The 22,607-nt window shown below is 30.5% G+C and overlaps 1 protein-coding gene across 1 annotated transcript; it reads left to right on the plus strand.

Moving 5' to 3' along the window:
• Window positions 1-13,845: 13,845 nt before the first annotated feature.
• Window positions 13,846-16,907, plus strand: LOC123214241 (protein FAR1-RELATED SEQUENCE 5-like). The gene is made up of 2 exons (XM_044634021.1): window positions 13,846-14,313; window positions 16,779-16,907. The coding sequence occupies exons 1-2, from the start codon at window positions 13,846-13,848 to the stop codon at window positions 16,905-16,907; spliced, it is 597 nt and encodes a 198-aa protein (XP_044489956.1).
• Window positions 16,908-22,607: the final 5,700 nt, after the last annotated feature.

The raw sequence follows: 22,607 nt of genomic DNA on the forward strand, positions 1-22,607 counted from the left end.
TGAGTTTTTAAAATGTTATAGGTATAAATATTCTTTCTATCAAACCTTGGGTGGAAATGAGACTTTTGGCCTTAGATATCATCAAAATGCTTGTCAAGGAAGGAATCATAATATATAGAAAAAGATGGCCGGATTGCGGCTAATCAAAGCAATCCTAAATTTCTGTGCCCCATCTCTTGACGCGTAAATTGCGGCTAATTGCGCATGATGTATTTAATATTTTCCTTTACTTACTCAAGCCCTACCCCTTTTCATTTTCAGCTCATTTGCTTTAAAAGCGAAGCTGCAGACGAGAACGATTTCATCCTCAAGTTTTTGCATAATATTTCTGTCCTTATTGATAAGAATTTCTCTCGCCCCGAGCACCAATAAGTTATTAAGAAGGACTAAAACATTGTTAAAAAAATGTTTAGAGTAAAGTTTATATTAAATAGTACGTTTTTATTGAAAAGAATTAACATGTTTTCTTTTTCAATTTTTTTTATCAAATGATAATTTTCAATAAAATTATATATATATTTTAAATACACAAAAAAATATATATTTAATATATATTATCAAATGATTGAATAATTTTAAATTAAATATAAAGTAACATTTAATTACATCATAACACATTATATGTGTACTCATTTATGTACTAAAAAGTGGATTGGCATAGCACTGGTCAATCTTTTTTTTTTTTAACTATTCTTACTATCAAAAATACTTGTTTCATCTTTATTCATCTCCATTTATTCACTTCATATTCACTCATTTCCATCTTCATTAGATCTCAAGTTCTTCACCTAATCTCATGTCCTTCATTGGATCACTTTATTCATACCATGCTTTTCAAGTTAAAATAGCATTCTTCAACTCCTATTTAGAAGATGAATTATTGCAGTGGTTTTTATTATTAGTTGAGTCGGGTATGTTGGTTGAAACACTTAGATTAAGGATTTGAAAAGTGGATTTGCATAGCATTGGTCAATCTTTTTTTTTATTTTTAACTATTCTTACTATCAAAAATACGTGTTTCATCTTTATTCATCTCCATTTATTCACTTCATATTCACTCATTTCCATCTTCATTAGATCTCAAGTTCTTCACCTAATCTCATGTCCTTCATTGGATCACTTTATTCATACCATGCTTTTCGAGTTAAAATAGCATTCTTCAACTCCTATTTAGAAGATGAATTATTGCAGTGGTTTTTATTATTAGTTGAGTCGGGTATGTTGGTCGAAACACTTAGATTAAGGATTTGAAGAGTGTTTAAGGTTTAATCATTAAATTTTCTAGCCATATCCATGGGTTCAGGGCACTTTTAAGCTTATGCTTTCAAGATTTCAACCAAAAAAATAGAGTTAATGAATAAAGGAAAATGTTAGTTTAAAAAAAGGCGTTGATTGCATTAGATCAACAAAGGTCTATTCATTTGGCCAAATAAAAGGTTTCAACCAAATTAATTTAGATACAACCAACTTTAGTTCAATACATCTGCTTGAATTTTGTCTTAAAAGAGTGTTTTAGATAAAATTTCCCTAATATTAGAACTTATTATTTGAATTTAAGATTTATTTCTCTTCTTATGTTATGTAGGGAATGTCTAACTAATATTACTCTAAATTGCCTAAGCTAAAAGAGATGTTATCAGACATGTCATATTCAGTATAATGACATTCGCAAAAAGCTGCTACATATGCATGATAAGAATAAGACACTACATTTGTAAATCTACATACAAAATTAAGGAGCATTAAGGCAATCATATTCCATCTAATCAAACTTGGTCCCAAGAAAGCTTCTATGTCTATGGCTGAATGTTGAGAGTGGATGGACACTTTCATGAGTTATTATGTTTTTTTTTTTTTTCCCAAGAGCTTTCTTAGTCACACTTTTATCTCCTAGTGTTAGTAGCAACCTAAGAGAAAGAGATTGAGAAGTGTTTATGTTGGTGGTATGAGTTCTTATCATTTATGACCCAACAAATGATAAGTGATGGATGTGAGATCAACGTTATCAAGGCAAATGTGCCTTATAACACAAAGTTATTGTACTAGTAGCTTGCTTGAACATGGTTATGTGAAAATAAAAATGTGTGTGTGTATATAGCGTATTGGAACATGGTCATGTCAATACTTATTTTTAATGAACTGTTAAACTTAATTCTTACACTTCCATAAGGGTTTTCAATGATACTATCTATTTATGTATTTTGAATTGGTTTGGGAGAATCTTGTATAATTAATGTTTGAATGGTACAACTACTCTATTTGTAACACTCAAAGGTATATTTAAGGGAATCATAGTCTTTTCTTCTATATTTGTGTAATTTAATTGTGTGTTATTGAAATGAAGGAATGATCATTCATCACAAGGGTAGACACCTGTTTATGCCATAAAAAGGGCAGAATGGTCATTTTTATGTTAAACACATGAAATTTTACCAAGTGTAAGGATGATTGATCTCACATGGTTGGGAGGACACCTGTTCATTCGTTCATTGAATCTAAAATTGGATAAAGACAAATTTCACAATGATTTTGAGGTTTACTAGTATGGCTTATACTTTGAAGGTTATGTTTTCTTGGATACTACATGATGATTATGATGACTATATTAACGATTAAGTGTTTAAAGAATGTTAGAATAGTAAGTTGATTGCATGAATATATTGTGAATGAAGAAATTATAGGTTTGTGATGATAATTGTCATGATGTGCCTATGTTTTTGGTTAATGGAAAAAAGTCTAGGGTGTTTAAAGACTGGTTTGATGTGTTTGAGGATAAAATAATTGGTGTGGTTTGGTTGGAAATCATAAAAACTAGTAGGGTGCACTAATTTCAAATGCCGACAAACAAACATTCATGCTCACTTGGACACCCGTTCATCCTTTAGGAAGAAAAATACTCCACATTCATTCGATGCACATTCATTCTAGGATTTGAACATGAACAGTCATTTGGCATGTGACAAACACTCAGTCATGGTATCTTAGGATGAATGATAAGGATAAGAAAGAATAATTATTAGATAAGGAGAAAGTAACATTGTTAATGATTAAGTCAAGAGGATGATAAACACCTATTCATCATAGAGTGAATGCTTGTGAATAAACTTAGTAAGATGCATGATGACATGCATTTATACAAAAGTAAAAAGACAATTTGCCTTTATGTTATGTATTAGAATGAGGATAAAGTTAAAAAGGCCTATTGAAGGCAAAGTTAAGGTAGCTAGCAAATTAAATGTTTGATTATGTGAAAGATGATAAAGACTTTGATCAAAATAGATTTAGGTCAAAAATAGATAAATGGGAGAAAAGTGATGTACATCAAGATAGTTATCAACTATGTGCAAAAGTGGCGTTAGATATAAAAACAATAGAGTTATACTAGAGATAAATACCAATAAAATACATAATGTACTTGATGTCAAGGTGTATTAGTCACTTATTTCAGCTTAGTACAGATGTACACAGTAAGGGATAGTGTCATATATTAGTTTTCTCACAAGTTCAGTGAGATGCATCATATATGTACCTATAGTAAGGGTCATCACAAGATGGTAATATAGTTAGTAGTTTTATAGCTATACATATATGGTAAAAGAGGAACTATGATTAATTTTCCTACATGACCATGGTCTTATAGCTATTCAGCCCAAAAACCAATTGACATTGTGCACGAGGCACATAGATAGTAAATTTTTTAGACGTCGATTACTTTCATAAGGGCATCATATATGCTAATTTTAGCTTAAGAGTTAGTCATCGGGAATGACACTACCTATGTAGTTAGGGTATAAGAGTGTTGAGATAAGACAGATGGACATAAGAGGATATCAAAAAATACTTACAATGACCACATTGTAAGATAGCAATGGAACACTGGTTTATAAGATGTTATATGCAACTACTAAAAGGTCATCTACTTACTAAGTGTTTTTCACTCATGTGTTTCTTCTTATGGTTTTGTAAGTATAAAAGTGATGTTATATATAAAAGCAATAAAGTTATATGAGAGATAAATACCAATAAGATGTATCATGCACTCGATGCCAAGGTGTATTAGCTATTTATTTCAACTCAATTCAAATGTGTATTGTAAGGGATACTAGCATATGTTAGTTTTCTCACATTATTAGTGAGATACATCAAATATATGCTTATGTTAGAGGCTGTCCTAAGATGGTAATCTAGTTAATAGTCTTGTAGCTACACATATGTGATAAGGAAGGGATTATTATCAGTTTCCTTGCATGACCATGGTTTTATAGCTAATTAGCCCAAAAATTGGTTAAGATTATGCATAAGACACATAGATAGTAAATTTTTCATATATCGATTACTTTCATGAGGGCATCAAGTATGCCAATTTTAGCTTAAGAGTTAGTTATCAGGGATGATATTACCTATGTAGTTAGGCATAAGGGTGTTGAGATGAGACAAATGAACATATGAGGATATCAAAAAATATCCTATAGTAACCATATAGTGAGATAGTAATAGAACACTAGTTTATAAGATGTTGTGTGTAAGGTGCAAAAAGGTCACCTACTTACTAAATGTTTTTCACTTATGCGTTTCTTCTTGTGGTTTTGAAGGGTTACATAAGACTAAAGGGCATTTTTGTCATTTCAAAATTATGAGTTTATGTTGTTTTTATTTCATACATTTTAAGAAATGGGTTGTATTTATTCACGTGTTTATTTGTTATGGATTTCAAACAATAGACTTTGTGGATGATGTTTTATAAATAATATGATATTATTTAATTAATTTGAGATGCATATTTTTGCACGCATTCATGAGTACTATAAATGAACATGCTTTACATTTTTCTATAATTGATCAACATTTAGGTTGAACACATTTCTTCGGGTCTATATTTTGTTTAAAGGTATGTATTTGAAAATAAATGTTTACACTATCTAATCCTTAATCTTCTGATAGAGTAACTTGATCTCATCTAATATTTTTGAGATTTGCAATATTCGACCTATTTAAATCTACTTGGAATAATATCGTGTGTCTCCATTGATCATGTCTAATAGCTCTAGATTCAAAGTCAAATTGCATCATTTTATGTTAGATTCTATAAATATACACTATAAGTATTAATCTTTGTTTAATGTCATAATTAAATATCTTGATATTGATCTTGGTTTAATTTCACAATTAAATATCTTGATATTTATCGTTAAAACATTTAATATATTTTAGTCATCTAAATAGACCATAAAGCTTGGATAACACTTAAAATATATTAGTCCATTAGACATGCTAGATTTAATTGTTTCTAAAAGTGAATCTTTAAAGCCGAGGAACTTGTAATCTGTTAAACATGCTAAAATTACCATTTTAATTCCTTCAACACTAAATGGTTTCATTCAAAATTTTACTTACCTTATATGAAGATAATTATAATTCTTTTTATGTTTCATGATCATCTCATTAATTATTAGTTTTGTTGTTTGAAATGAACTTTTCATCTTAATTGTTTTTCCTCTATCTTAATTATATACTTTGAATTATTTAGAGGATTAAATATATTCAAGGTGTACAATTTTGATTCGTTATATCCATTTGTTAAGCTTATCTTTGATATATTCCATTTATAAAAATTAATTTGGAGATTTTTTGATTTGATTTTTTGTCTATTTTTATGCAAATTAATGCAATGATTTGATTCATTTTCATTTATATTATTTCTTTTTATTGAATGATTTGTTCATTGCTAGTGTGTGTGTGTGTGTATACACATTATCTTTGCTATAACAGTTAAGTTGTTTTTTTGAAATGTTGATGTGATTTCCATTTTTCTAGATCATTAAGCCCTCAATAGTTAATTATAATGCGTTTAGTAAGAAGTCATCAATACACTAACATATTCATTTAACATTGTGATCTATATGGAAAATAATTGAGAAATTATATTAATGGAATGAGTGTGTATACATCATTGGATCAATCAATAATGAACTATAAAGTAAATAATAATATATCAACAAAATAAACTTTTATAATCATATACCAATGATGACTTATATGGTTAGGCCTTTATCAATGACCATGTTGTAAGGATTTTTAGGGGTTTAAACATGAATAATAATAGTGAAATATAATGAAATTTTTTTTCCAAAAACTTATAATCAAGATCATCGTTTAGATACAATTTGTAACATGTGATCAATGAGGGTTTAAAAGATATATTTGTGCATAGAATTTCACCTTCAAGTTTTTGAATTGTTTTCACAATCTTGTATAAATGTTGAACAATTGCTACTTGCACACACGAAGGCACTAAGGGCAACAATTAATGCCAAGAAGCTAAGAATCAAATGTGTAAGTGTTAGTAAATACTAGAGTTAGGCTCTAGAACTAATTATTTTAGCGGTTTGTATTCACATTAAATCATGTTTATTTATTGATATAATGACAATTCTTCATCTATGCTTCACATATTTATTTATGTTTAGATGAATGCCTTCAAAAAAATAGTTACATAACAATAGGATCAAACATGTTTTGATTATGTTCAGATCAAAATCTTATAAAAGCATAGTAGAGAAGTCCTATAAAGTTCACTTAAAACCTCAAGGTCTGAATATTAGAGGAAATATGCATTTAAAACAAATATGGATGTGTTTGGAACACTTACTCATGTGGCTGGCTCCTTCACTTTGTATGAACATTGATAATGGTCGTCACTTGTTTGTTAAAGAAGAAAACAACACCTATCATATCCACATGGGAGCAACAGATCAATCCTCAAAGAGAACAAAGCCAAGAGGAGCTATGGACATTTGTTAGAGTGTTCATATGGATAAGAAGAGTGAGACATCAAGGGTTTCGCGATGTCAAAATATGTGATATATTCAATTGTATATGACTAGGGAAAATACATTTCTTTAAATAATCATGATGGAACAACCATTCATTAACCTAAACAACTTTTTCTTAGGCCAAAACTTAGTCAACTCCTCATAAATATCATCCCAGATCCCCTTCCATTTATTTTCTATGAAGTAAGGACAAATATCACTTAGGTCTAATAAACTTATAGAGCTTAAAATCACCATTTTAAAAAATTAAATTTGATTCACTTTATACAACCCTATAATTTTTAAACCTTGCATTCAACTGCTTATTGTGTATAACCTGAAAGTTCCCTATCATATTAATAGTGAGGAAAATTGTAATCAATCTATAATCAATCAACCTGCTATTCATAAACCAAGATTAACTTTTAGCAAGACATCATGGTTACATAACAAAGAGTTGGTGAAAGATATGAACTCATTAATGATCTGGTTAACATGCAATTGAATCTTTTCATCAATTAAAATCTCCTTAAGGTTGAGGTTCATAAATAGTGCGTACCTTAAAATAATCCTTGAATACATTATTCTATTTTTGTTACAATGATAGAATAACATTCGATTGAGCAATGACTCAATCCCACCGTGGAAACAATTCTAAGTGGTTTTTGTTAGAGTATATACTCTATAGCCAATCATATGGTTGATGTATTAGAATTAATTTGTAACTTGTACCATTTTTAACATCAATAAAAAATGGAAAATCATCAATATTGTTTTAATTTATGTAATTAGATAAATATAATGAGAATAGTAAAACTGTAACAAAGCAATCAATGCATGATATTGATTATGAGAACTATATGTACAGATATGGTGGTCAACTTAGAGACATTCATAGTCCTAGTATTACCACGTATGAAACAATTAGGACTATCATAGTATTAATCCTAGTAAAAGATAGTAACATATCTCTTATGTCAAAGTTGTTTGTTGATAACCTAGTACAATACATGGGTGTTTATTGATTAACATGTTTACCAAACTGACTTGTTGAGAGGACTCCATAGATAATAACCCTAATGTCTATAAAACACATCCTTAAACAAATAATGGCACTTGTGATCCTTTGACTTAAGATCACCAAATCATTTTATATGGATTAACATGATTTGACTTCAACCCAATATAGTCCTTGAGAAAGAATTATCAGAATAATAGTGATTAACTATAATGAGAGATGTATTAAGACTAAGATAGATCACAAAAAAGATTCATCATTCCTTGATATAAGAGTAGATATCCTTGTTAGGCTTATTGACAAATGTTAACGACCACTAAATCTATGGTTAAAGTGAGATTGAGTTATCACTTAATCCAATAGAAGCTAATGTAAATTAAGGGTATTTAAGGTAAATAAAACTTTTATGCCTCAACCTCAAAGAAAACAATGTTTGCATTGTTAATATGCTTTTGTCTATCACTGATACTTCATCATTTGGGTGGCTATAATGCTTTACTATATACCAATCAAGGTCTGTATTTGAACAGTTGACAAATTGTAGATTTGTCACTAATCTACTCACTACCATTATAATGGAGAGTTTGTAGGCCACATAAAAAAACGTTTGATCATGACATATAAAGGTCTTAGATTATATACAGTGAATTGTGTCTGGATTTTAAGACAACAATTTTGAGCTCTATAAAATCGCTAGACTTAAATAAGACATTATCCAGCTTCTTAAGGGACCAAATTGAAATAACCCAAAAATAGAGGGATTACAATGGTATAATTGAGAGTTAACTTTATCTAGATTTGATAAAAGATATTTGAATACTATATAAATGTCAGCTAAGCATAAATGAGTATTCTAGTCATAGGAATGGTTGTTCATTATGCCTAGTTGACCTTATTTTATATCTTATCACATATCTCATGTATCAATCATGGGATTAATGTTAATTGATGCAGTATAGTATGAACGATCATAAGCAACCCAACCCACCTAACGGAATAGTTAGACCCACACCGATTCCATCCCTGCTAGAAAGAATCATGAAAAGCTGGTCAGAAAGTTCATTTGGATAATATGTCATACAATTGTCCCAATTGTATCATGACTATAAAATTATAAAATAATGAATTAAATATAAGAATAAAATTGCATGATTAAGTCATATCCTTTGAATTTGTAAAATTCCTAAAAATTCACCTAGATTATTAAGACCAATATTCTCTCCTAAAATCTTTCCTAAATGAAGAATTTCTATATTAAGTTGTTGTGTTAGGGTTTCAAAATGGGCAACCTAGCCAACATATAGTATGTTATTAGACTATCTTTATAATGTCCACGTGTATACTACAAGGTCATTTTATTGATTTAGATATAATGGGAATTATGGAAAAATGAGCAAATATTGAAATCTATGATTTTGTCCTATTGAATGGTCATGAATGAAGGGTGCACGATTATTGATATCATGTCACGTCAAAAATTTTAAATGATTGAACAACTACACATTGAGGATGTATAGTTGTTCCCATGGTTATTGACTGGTTCCATTTAAGTAAACCATGTCCTAAGAGTATTTTTGTATAGTGCATATCTTATATATTTGAGTTTATATGATATTTTGAAATTCTTTTCTATGATTTTTGTCAATTTTAGTGTGTTTTTAAGACTATTTTATGTTCTATTGGGATAAAATCATGCTAGGATCGTGATTTAGAGTGTTAGGACTACATTTGTATTCTCTTTATAATGTATGAATGAAGACTTATGAGGATAATTTATCAATTAAGTTGACTATAGTTTGTTAAATTTTATAATGTAAATCCATATATTTTTCTATATGTACCGTGATTAAAATGATGTTTATGGATATATTTTGGATTGAAATGGTATAGAAAGAATTGATAAAACATGATCAAAATGGCCTGAAATTGTGCCTGTAGAACATTAGCTACGATTTTCACAAGGACAGGAACTGTCGCACATCAACTAGAAACCATGTATAGGTTATGCATGCCTATTCACCAATTAGGATAAAGATGTTGTAGATGGTCATACATAGGATCTATGTAATTGTTCATGAAATGTTAGCTAGGACACAATGAATGCTTGTGAAAAGTGCACGGTTGTTCATATTTATAAAATGATGATAGTTCCCTTAGGGTTACATATGGTCGTGAATGTGAGAGGAATGATTGTTTATGACAAAGAGACATATGGTCATTCATAAGGAACGAATGATCATGCGTGAAGAAAAAGCATGAAAAATTGTGAAGAGAAGGTTGAAAACATCCATGCTAAGTTAGAATGCATGTCCATTCATAGGTAATGCATGATCATGCATAAAAGATAAAATGTATGCACGTTTAAGATAAATGGACAACCATTCATAAAGCTATCCTGATAGATATTTAGGGACATATAAGTATGTTAAAGTACTAAGATATGCACAAGATAGAATAAGATATGGCAAGATTATCATGAGCATGTACATGATTGGTGGAAATTAGAAAGAGCCTTGATATGAGATTTTCATGGGATAAAAATATGATCTTAGAAAACATATCATAGAGATGAGATTATAAGATTGATTTTGAGCAAATGATATAACATCTTTTATGAGATAAGGTGTTGAGTTGGGACATAGAGATCTTATAGAACATATGCAAGATTCAGTAACCCTATAGTGCATTTATGGGACATAAAGATCTTGTAGAATAAATATGGGACCCATTTATCCTTAGAATGCATATGTGGGACATAGAGACCTTGAGATTGAGAGAAATGTATTTTTTAGAAATGTCTTAGAGAGAAAAGTGTTTTTTAGAAATGTAATTTTTAGAAGGCTATTGCAAAATGGCATATGTGACATAGGCTATGCACTCATAAAAGATGCATTACCTATGGAAAAGATGCATCGTTCACTGTGTATACCTATAGAGAGGTGGGTACCCCTTGAAAAGTGTTATGAGAGAGAGTTCATTGAGCGGTGTCCATAGAAAGATGTCTGGACATGTTCATACTGCTATGAACTAAGGTAGAGATTAAGTCATATGGCCAAGTTCCAAATTCTCATCTTAATCTAGTTCGATTAGCTTAGAGATGAGAAAATGAAAAAAAAGGATATTTTAGAAATGGTTTCACCACTAAAGTTGAATTTATTTACATGTCACTTTTTACGTCATTCGAGACTAGGTTTAAAGATGAACCATAAATAACAAGAAAATATCAAATTAGGAATACGAGATAGAGAATCAAATGAAATATGATTGAGTGTAGAATAGATACTCATACTTATTGAGTGTTCATCATTCACCCCTTTTTGTTTGATTTTACAAGTGAGAGATGATTCAGTAGCATTGTGGCATCGATTTAGTAGGAATCATTTATGGATTTCTATTATGTTCATTTGATTTTGAGCAATGTAATGCATACTCACTTTTGGGTACAAAAAAGAGTACACACATGATATGTCATGATATGATTGGATGTTACTTTATTCTTAATTCAAAATCATCTAATCACTTAATGACACATATTAAGTGTGTACCAATTTTTGTACCAAAATATTATGCATAGTTATATTGTTTAATTTTATGTTGATTCATGAGTTTGTACACACACATTTGTTTTGGTTTATTGGATATTATTGTTTTGATCCTTTGGGGGTGCTCCATGATATTTTATTTGGCCAAAAGACTTGTTTCCACCCAAGGTATAATAAAACTTCAAAGTGACCCCCTCCAACTTTTGAAATCCTAAATACCCACCCATAAACAAATTTCTATTAAAATTTTCAGTTAGGGTTAAGGGTAAAATTTTCAATTTAATAATAATATTAAAAACATATATAATTCATTACTATTTCCCTTAAGTTTTAAAAACTAACCATTTCACCCTTGCCATAGTTTTCTAACTTTAAAAAAATAAATTTCCCCCATAAACCTAAAATTTTGATATTTTTCCAAATTCAGCTGCCCTTATAACTTTTAAAAACAACAGTTTTACCCCCTTCTTGAACTTCAGTTTTTTATGCCCTCTCTTTCCATCTCTAACATCCTCCTTCGCTTGAGTTGAGCCAATGTTGACCTTGCCTTGCCACTCTATTAACTAGTGATGTTGACGATAGGAAAATACCATATTACAAAGAGATCTCTATCTCTTCGTTACACAAACATCTTCAGTACGATGAAGAGATGAAGATCTTTTCATCACATGGTATTTTCCTATTACCAGTGGATAGCTCAAGTAAGACATTAGCTTAGCTTAGGTAAAGAAGGACATCAAAGATGGACGAAGAGGATTTCAAAAACTAAAGTTCAAAAAGGGGGTGAAACTATAGTTTTTAAAAGTTATAGGGGAGGTTGAAATTGAAAAAATATGGAAACCTTAGATTTAGAGGGGAAAACGTGATTTTTTAAAGTTAAAAAACTTTAGATATAGGTGAAATGGTTATTATTAAAACCTAGGGGGAAATAATAATGAATTATATTTTTTTAATATTATTATTACAATGACAATTTTACTTTTAACCCTAATTGATTGGGTTTTTTAAAATTTGATGATAAGACTTTAAGATTTCATTATACCAGAGGTGGGAACAACTTTTTCGACCTATTTTATTTATATAGGATTTTGATAATTTTGAAATGTTATGAATTGATAATTACTTTTTATTACTTAAAATGGAATAAAGTAATAGCATTTTCCTTCGAAGTCTTGCCTTCTAGAGGAGGTGTTATAATCTCCTCCTTTTAAAAGTCTAGTACACTTTAAAAGTCACACTATTGTTTGTCCTCTACCTAGAGATGATAACCTATGTAGTCTATTAAGTTAATTTTATTTATTGCACTAAGTTTATCTGTAACCTATTATTGAATTATTAAATTATAGGAAAATTAAATAAAATACCCCATCCTACCCTAAACTAAGCAAAAATGTCTCATTTTTTATTTTCTTAGCAAAAATGCCCCCTTTTCAAAGCCTCAAGCAAAAATACCTCAAAAATTTTTTAAAAACCAAAACTACCCTTCATCACTTTTATATAAACCCTGACTCTCATACCTTTCTCGCATATTTCAATCTCTCAATCTAACTCTTATTTTTACTCAATATTTGATACTGTAAGTTAGTTTGAAAGGAAAAAAATTCGTATTTTTGAATTTGAATTAAAAAAATTTAATTCATGAGAACAAGAAATTTATATGAATCTTAACCCAAAACTTAATATTACTTGTTAAATCAAGTTCATATATTATATAAAGGAGGCATTTGAATATTTGATAATATATTAGGGTTTTAAAAGAAATGTTAGAAAAATATGAGGGTATTTTAATATTAAACAATGTATGAATGTTTTAAATGAAATGTTAGAAAAATATGGAGACATTTTGAGATAAGATAATATATGAAGATGTTAAATGAAATGTTAGATAAATATAGGTGGTTAAATGGATTGTTAAATAAATATGAGAGTGATATGAACCATGGTTTTAAAAACCGGACTGGACCGATCGATCGAACCGGTTAGTCCGTGAACTGGCACTGTAGCCAAGTACTGTTGAAGGATAAATCGTTTTAGTGTAAAAATCGGATTGGACCACGGTTGAACCGTTGGGTCTCTCCTGAACCGCGGTTCAACCCGGTTCTGCAGAATTCGTTTTAGAGCTACATATAAACACTGTTTTTTTTCCTGTTCCTTGCATGCACGCAGACGCAGAATGGATTGGTGTTATTAATAAAATATTGAATGATTTAATATTTGTTTGACCATATATGAAGACTTTGGTCCTTCTTTCCTTTATCTTTTCTCAGTACAGTCCCCTGATTCAGTCTGCAAATATCCACTGAAACACGCAAGACCCAAGCAAATTAACTTCTCTAGTTACTAAATAAAAAATTATGAATGAAGCTACTGCTGAAGGATTAACGTTTATGGATTCATGAGTCAGTTGTGTTCTTTCTCTGTAATTTTTTTTTAAAATTTCATTAAATTTCTGGGTTTTGATTGATTAATTCTAATGGAGTTTATGCAAATGGAGATGCATACTCTTGATGAGAGCATTAACATCTATGATGACAACCTCATCCCTCAAGATTCAACCCACTTCTCTATTTCCCTCCCTCAACCTAACTCTAATCTCGAACCTTTTGAGGGTATGCAATTCGAATCTGAAGAGGCTGCCAAGGCCTTCTACAACTCTTACGCTCGACGTGTTGGTTTTAGCACTCGCGTTAGTACGTCTCGTTGTTCTCGCCGTGATGGTGCCATCATTCAGAGGTCCTTTGTTTGCGCCAAGGAGGGGTTTAGGGTCGATAAAGATAAAGATAAAGACCAAGCTGGAAGTGATGCTAGAGTGAAGCGTCCTCGTGCCGAGACTCGTGTTGGTTGTAAGGCTATGTTGGTTGTCAAAATTCAAGATTCTGGTAAATGGATCGTTTCTTCTTTTGTTAAGGAACACAACCATGAATTGGTTCCCCCCGATAAGGTTCATTGTCTTCGTTCTCATCGTCATGTCTCATATGTTTTGTTAAATGTTGAATTGAATATTATTTGTTTAATAATGGTTATATTGATTAGTTGATTTTATATTTTATTTAATGCATATATTAGATTTCTGATTTGTTTTAGTGTTCAATAATTAATAGTGCATGTATTTGTAGAATTGGATTTGTTTTATGTATATGTTTTGTTTTGATGCAAAGTTAATTGTTATTACTTATTATATTTATGTTCAATAATGCATATATTTTGTTAATTGTGAAAATTAAAAAGTATGCACAATATAAAATTTATTGTGTAAAACATATGTAATTACTAATTAAACATAATTTTTTTAGGTTTTTACATAAAACCGGTCCAAACGGTCCAATCGACTGGTTCAAACGGTCTGACCGAAACCAGTACTTAAAACGGTTTTTACCCTGGTCCGGTTTTGAAAACCTTGATATGAACCTTACAAATAAACTATGAGACCCTACATGCAAGCAAGGAAGTTAGAAACCCAAAAAAGCTAAATTAGATTTCAAATTAAAAAAAACCTTGACCCAATGCCTATAATTAACACGAACCAAAAATATAAAAACATTGACCTAATGATTATAGATAATCATGAACCAAAAGTATAAAAAACATTAACCCGATGTTTATAATTGACATGAACCAAAGTTATAAGTTAACGTCATACTCTAGAGTAGAAAAGAAAGAGAATGATAATTCATATTTGAACTCCATAAGAAAATATTTTTGATAAATTCATGAGTTCCCAAAAGAACCAAGAAAAAAGATCTCACATTTTTATTAAGCCATTGTGTATCATCTATCCCAAGGTTACATGATTATTCATAGCCCTAGTCTGAATAGGATAATAACAATTTTAATCTTTAGGATAATAATAATTTCAATCTAAATAAGATAATAATAATCTTAAATAATAATCCTAATGTAATTATAATTCCTAACGAAAATAAAACAAAGACTTTTGAAACAAATAAAACTTCTAAACAATTAGAAAACTATAAATGCTAGGAAACTGAACTTCAATTGAATTCTCTTGCGTTCTTCACATGAACTTTTGCCTTAGCAAGCTTCCATTTCATATTTTAACAAGTAAAAACGTCACCAAGGATGTGCTATATCATTTCCCATGTGTTTGATGCTCTCCACATCATTTACCATATCATCCTTGACTACCACATCATGCTTCTTATCTTTAGCTTATGTCTTTAATGTTTTCAATGCTATCCAACCTACCACACTCTTGTCATAGTCCTTCATTATTGGATCACATGTTCTTGGTCTTCCATGGATCACATTAGAGGGGCGTTTTGATAATAAACAATATATGAAGGTTTTAAATAAAATGTTAAGAAAATATAGAGGAATTTCGATACAAGACAATATATGAGAGTGTTAAATGAAATGTTAGATAAATATAGGGGTTAAATAAATGTTAGAAAAATATAAGGGGCAATTTGAAATTAAACAATGTATGAAGATTTTAAATGAAATGTTAGGAATATATAGAAATATTTTGATAAAAAAATACGAGCATTTCAGTTCAAGATAATACATGAGAGTGTTAAATGAAATGTTAGATAAATATAGGGATATTTTGAAATTAGATAAAATATAATGGTACTAAAAATGCTCCTAAAATGAGGGGGCATTTTAATATTAAAAGAATATCAAGTTCGTACTTGTTATGAAAGTATAAGGTGCATTTTGATACTATATAATATATTAGGGGGTAAACGAAAATATTTAAAAAATATAGGAGCCATTTGGATATTAACCAATATATGCAAATAAGCATTTTTATTTCAAATTATGTATGAGGGTGTCTAATGAAATGTTGAGAAATTAGAGGTGGCATATTGATAGTTGACCATATATGAAGGGGTTAAAAAATTATAGAAAAATATAATGGCCATTTTGATATTGGTAAATGTTTATTGTGGATTTTTTTACGATAAATATTTAAATTTTCATCAAAATTTTCCATTATAAGATTGATAATTGAAATGGTTGGTCATGTTGCTATTCGTTTATAAGGAATAGGATCCAACATAATCAGAACATAATGAAGTATGTTGGAGGTTTTAAAAAATTAGTTAAAATTTCATCCAAAACAACACTTGAAAAATTTATCCAACTTTTGAGTGAAAAATTTGGTATCAATCAGATCTGAAACTATATCTAGCTATGCATGAAACCAAAAGGTATTGACCCAACACCCCTATAAAAATTGAAAATGATAAAGATGTGGAGGGCTTTATAAATATGTTGCAATACTTCCACGAATGTATTTCAGTATTTGTTACATGTATAGTAATCCAAGGATAAGAAGAAGAAGAAATAGGTGGCAACAATGAAAGTCAAGTGAAAAAGGAATCCGATGGGTAAGACTTGATTGATTTCCATAATGTTGCATTCTATATTGTTGCATAATAGGTTCGTAGAGACAAAGACAGGGTTCTAGATTGGGGTGACTTTGATGAAAATAAGATGACTAATGTTTCTCTTGATGAGTCAGACTTTAGGGATATGCCACATATTAATTGTGATATAAATAGTCTTTAGCTTGAAGATCCTATTATGGGTGGCAATAATTATTCTAGACCATTTTTTGATAATATCCCCAATGATCCATTTAAATGGTTATCTGATTTTCCTCTATAGCCATCAATATCATCAAGTGGTGTAGGATCAATACGAGAGGGGAATGCTGTAAAACTTGGTGACATTTTTAATGATTAAAAACACTTGAAAAATGATGTGAATCAATTTTCCTTGGAGAAAGGATTTCAGTACAGAGTCCTGAAGTCAGACACGTTAAGATGGAATATTAAGTGTTGTGATAAAAAATGCGAATAGTTTTTATTGAGAAGAAGAATAAAACCCAGTCAAGTATTTTGTATTTGTAAAATGAATCCCACATACACATGTTTAGTAGATCAGATAAAGTCATATCATAAATAAGTTGAGGCTTATGTTTTAGGTCAATTAATGAAGTCAAAGTTTATATTGATTGATCATATCTATCAGCCTAAAGAGATCATTATCGACATCGTTGACATGTGTAAAATTAACATATCATATTCACAGGCTTAGAAGGTAAGAAATTAGACATTACATTCATTGAGGGGCTCACCAAAAGGGTTATTTATGCTCTTATCTGATTATTGCATATAGAAACAGATGATGAGCATTGATTTGAGTATTTTTTCATGGTATTGGGTTGTTCCATTCGTACGTTTAAAAAATATTTGTGACTAGTTATTTAAATTGATGTTGTTTTCCTTAAAGGTCAGTATCTGGGATATTTATTTCTCATAACGGCCCTAGATGGTAATAACCAGATTTACTCAATTGCTTTCGATGTTGATAAAAAGGAAGATCATCAAATGTGGCGTTGGTTAGCTATAAAGCTTAAAGATTGCATCAATAAAGTATTAGAGTTGACAATAATCTTATATCGACATCACGTTATATACTTGCAATGGCTGAAGTCTTTCCAAATGTACATCATGGTTTTATTGCTATCACCTTCTTTGCAATATGCAATCAAAGTACAAGCGTATCTTATAGGTAGCTTGTTTACACATTTGTGAAATTTTTAGAACTTTGAAAAATTTTATAAATTTTCATAATAAAGTGGTCATATTATTTGTAAACTCAAAGGTAATGTGTTTATACCAAAAAACAACAAAGACATATACAAAGATATATTTTAAAGTTATGATAAGATCTATTGATGATGTGCATCTTCAAGAGGGGGCTTACCTACTTGAGGTGAGGTTTCACTAATGGAGCAGGGCATATGTATAACATGATGACAACTAAAATTACAGAGTCATTTAGTGCCTTTGTCAGACACGCACGGGGTTTACCCATCATGATGCTTGTCGAGTTCATTAAGGGCACATTACAGTGATAGTTTTACTAGACAAGAAACCACGCAAGTATGTAATCATAGTAATACTAATTATCTAATTGACCATGACATTTTACACTTATGCTTGTTTATTAAAAAATGTGCCAATGTTTTTAAAATTGTAGATGATGCCATGCATTAAATGTTGTGCATTTGGAGGTTTGTCGAATTACAAATGTTTGATATCAGGTTATAAGTTATGGTGGGTATATGGGCATTGTGGACTTTCATGAAATGGCTTATACATGCATGAAGTTTCAACGTGCATGTATTTAATGTAAGCATGTCATTGTTGTTGCAAGATAGATGAGACTCTCTAATGTCTATACATGGGTTCATCATTTTTACACCACTGAATATTACCGTGTAATGTATGTAGAAGCTGTCAATCCATTCAGGATCCAATTTGAATGGTTACTTGTCATCGAAGAAAGAGTTATCTTATCCCTCGTTCTTGATCGTCATCAACCAAGTTGCTTTGCAAATAGAAATCGATGTCCTTCACATGGTGAGATTGTTACACCTAAGGTTTGTAGTCGGTGTAATCAACCAAGGCACATCCGAACATAATGCAAAAGTCTAACACCAATTCCAAGTTCTATCCTATCGAGTTCATCTAGATGAGATAAAGGAAAAAGATCTTCACAACCTTCTATTTTGTTGATTAATGTATCATTTATGAGTTTGTTAAAATGAATTGTAATCGATTTAGTTTGATTAATGTTTGATTTAAGTACTTGTTCCTATGAGATGTAATCTATTTAGTATGAATAATGTTTTACTTATCTACTTGTTGGAATGAGTATTATTTATATAATCCATTGAACATTCTATTAGTATTATTTATGTTGCAAACACATGTTTATATTATTTGAGTTTAGATTCATACTTTATCAAGTAAGTTGCAATAAAACTAAAAAAAAATGAAAAAAACATGAAGTCAAATGCATAACCAATAAACCATTGCAAATAAATATTTACGTAACAACTCAAAAATCATATGAATAACTAACGATAAATGCAAATGTACATCCGTAATCTACTCAATTCAAAGAAAATACAATTGTGAGACTAAATGTCAATGCAACAAGGTGGACAACTTATGGGGGAAATCCAAGCTCTGTGAATGCGCTAGATAATTTATGAAGTGCAATATAAAAATACCATAGTCACCCAAACTCTCGCATTGTTGGGGGATAACCTCCGCTTGATGCAATATTAAATGATCCTTTCGTGGTGTACACCCAACGGTGGTCTAAAAACTTGTCCTCACCAGTAATATCGGGATGAATGTGGTGTAGGGTTTTATCTGCCATGCGAGCCCATTTTGTCTGCTTGTGTAAGTTATTTAGTATTTATATACGATGATCAACCAATCACATAAATCCAAGACTTCAACGACTCAATGTCCATAATCGAAGTTTATAGGGATGAAACCTATAAACATTGAAAAATTATCATAGACACATGTGTTGTATATAAGTAAATTATAATGGAAACACATATATACAATACCGTATCAATCTCTCCTTATGGTTTGTAAAACAAACTAGACGTGTAATTAACCTCCACCATCTTTATGAATAGTTCTGGCTACTCATACTCATCTGACAGTATGGTACTCTAACTCTCATATGTTGTCCCGATATGCCTCATAAAGAAGGTGTCGGTTGTTATCCAACTTTGTGGGATGATGGCTTGTTGTTTGTATTGGTGCTAATATAGTAATGCTAAGAAAAAATCTGCATGATGAAATGGATATAAAACACGAATTGTATTATTTTTTGACGAATATATAAAACATTTTAACCAAATGCAATGGATAGAGGCCACTTACATCATCGGTTAACCACTTATGCAGCTTGATAATTGTGAGCCAAAAAGTGACTTTAGATTATGCTTCTATGTAATAAACATCATGGTCGTTGGATGTTGCAACTCTAGTGTACTATATGAGGAAAAATTCCTTACGCTCTACAATAGAGGATGGAACGATCCGAAGCTATTGTTTTACCCTTTATTTGATTAGATTTGTATACGGAGTGCAAATGATAGACCCTTTGAGATAACCTTACCATGAGTAGTCTATACCAACTAAAAAATTACATAAAATTGTTAATTTAATAATTCATCTTAATTAACAAATACGATAAAATCGGTTAATATTATCTTCTCGATGTACGACGAAGGAGGTTTGGTGAGAAAATCCTCTATTGTTGTTAAGTCAACCATCTGTACCTCTAGGATGGACTGGAGAAGTAATTTAATATTATTAGTGATAAATATATCTAAAAAATATACAAATTATAATGGATACATCTCATCTTGCTCTCATTTCAAAATAACAATGAGTAACTCATCTTCCTGTGAACTAATATTAATGACACCTTTGCTTGTGTTGGGGATCTCAACAATTAACCACAATTATTCATTCTGAAAAGAAAGAAAAATAATTTAAATATACATAATAATATTTAATTGCATTCAATTGATTGAATAACAATAATCTATGTTACCTCCACGATCGAAGAAGGTGTACTAGAGAACTCTTAATCAATATCCCATCATGGCCAGTACACTATACAAATATTAATAACAAATTGTTCAATGACATTTTATATAAAATATACTAACAACAATTGATTACAAACCTTGAGTGGGGGAAGTGTTGGAATAAAATGGCTAGTTGATACCCCTTCATAGCTAGTACCCTGTACGAATATTATTAACAAATTGTTTAATAAAATTTCATATAAAATATACTAACAATAATTAATTACAAACCTCAGGTGCAGAAGGTGATGGAATCGAAAGGCCAACCGATACCTCCTCATGGCTAATACCTTGTATGAATATTAGTAACAAATTATTCAATGACATTTCATATAAAATATACTAATAATAATAAATTATAAACCTCAGGTAGGGGAGGTGATGGAATCGAAGGGCCAACAAGTGAGCGCCTCCCAACACCACCGCGAGTACCCTGTATGAAGTTAATTTACATATTAGACAAACAAACAAATACAATTGACAAAATGAATAAATAAGTATGGCTTTGTCATCTAATTGACTATATTTGGTTGTGAATGTGTCATGATGTCCTCTAAACGACTCATACGATCTTCTATTCGAGACATTTGAGAAAACATTTGCTCTCGTAAGATGGAAATCTGGTTTCGCAAAGAAGAAATCTTGCCCAATATCATATTGCCCTAGTAGGCCAATGCAACATCTAAAAGGGACAAGACGGGTAACCAGTCGGTGGACACTCATGTGTGGGGTGCTCAATAGTAAGGTCCTAAACATCATGAAGATGTGTGGTCTTAGTGGTTGGGGTCTCAAGACAAGACATGTTGTCTATTCAGTAACAAGGGTTTGAACATAGACAAATGTCTCAAGACTAGGGACCTAGATGTCCACAAGTGGCATAGTTAGAGAAGTTCCATCTCTTGCCAAGGAGGGCACTGATGAGGGTGACGATGACTAGGGATCCAACATACCTTTGTAGGTAATAATGTTAACATACCATTATGTAGCCTCTTTAATCGGTGACGGTTGGCATGAGAAATTAACATCATCCTACTCAATCAGATATATAATTAAACATATTTGCATTAATCAATAAATCAATCAACTAATTAATTAACAATTACATACCATCACTAGTGAATATAATTCCCATATGACTTTATTTAGGAATATCTCTCGTATGCCTTCCACCTAATTATATAGGGTGTTCGTCATCTTAAATATCCAATATTGCAATGTAAAACATTAATGTTTATATTCAATTAATAATTTTTTCCCTGACAATAAATATATATAATTAACAAATATATGTTTACTTGAAATGCCAACAAAAACCCATAGATATCATATTTACGAATGTTTGACATCTGACCTAAGCAGATCTTGTCACTCTCATAGGACATGGACTCATATGTCATTTTCCATATCAAAACATCCTATGGGTATGAATTAAAATCGTCTAAGTGATTAACTAATTGAAAATACTTTGTAGATACCTTCTTTCGAATGTTTTTCCCTAGTAACACCATATAAGGGCAATACAACAAGACCATTTTGACAGCATTGATATCGTTATCCCCTCATGACCTTGTCAGGAAAACTCACTCCAAATCATGATATTACACCTTTTGACATCCCCAATAATAGATATCGCAAATCCTATCTCTAGATTCTTATGGAATATATGATAAAAAAAATAATGATCTGACCGAATGGTAACCCGATCATAAGTGCAAATTTGAATAAGTTGAATCTCACGTTAATCCCATTAATCCTAAACCAAAACTCATTTCTCTCTAATCCTCAATACAATT

Source organism: Mangifera indica, chromosome 4 (assembly GCF_011075055.1).
Source record: "Mangifera indica cultivar Alphonso chromosome 4, CATAS_Mindica_2.1, whole genome shotgun sequence".
NCBI lineage: Eukaryota > Viridiplantae > Streptophyta > Magnoliopsida > Sapindales > Anacardiaceae > Mangifera > Mangifera indica.

Excerpts from the sequence above, each read along its gene's own strand:
- LOC123214241 (XM_044634021.1), top strand. The coding sequence starts at position 13,846 with ATGGAGTTTATGCAAATGGAGATGCATACTCTTGATGAGAGCATTAAC. Across the intron at positions 14,314-16,778 it reads AATTGGTTCCCCCCGATAAG|GTTCGTAGAGACAAAGACAG; the intron begins GTTCATTGTCTT and ends GTTGCATAATAG.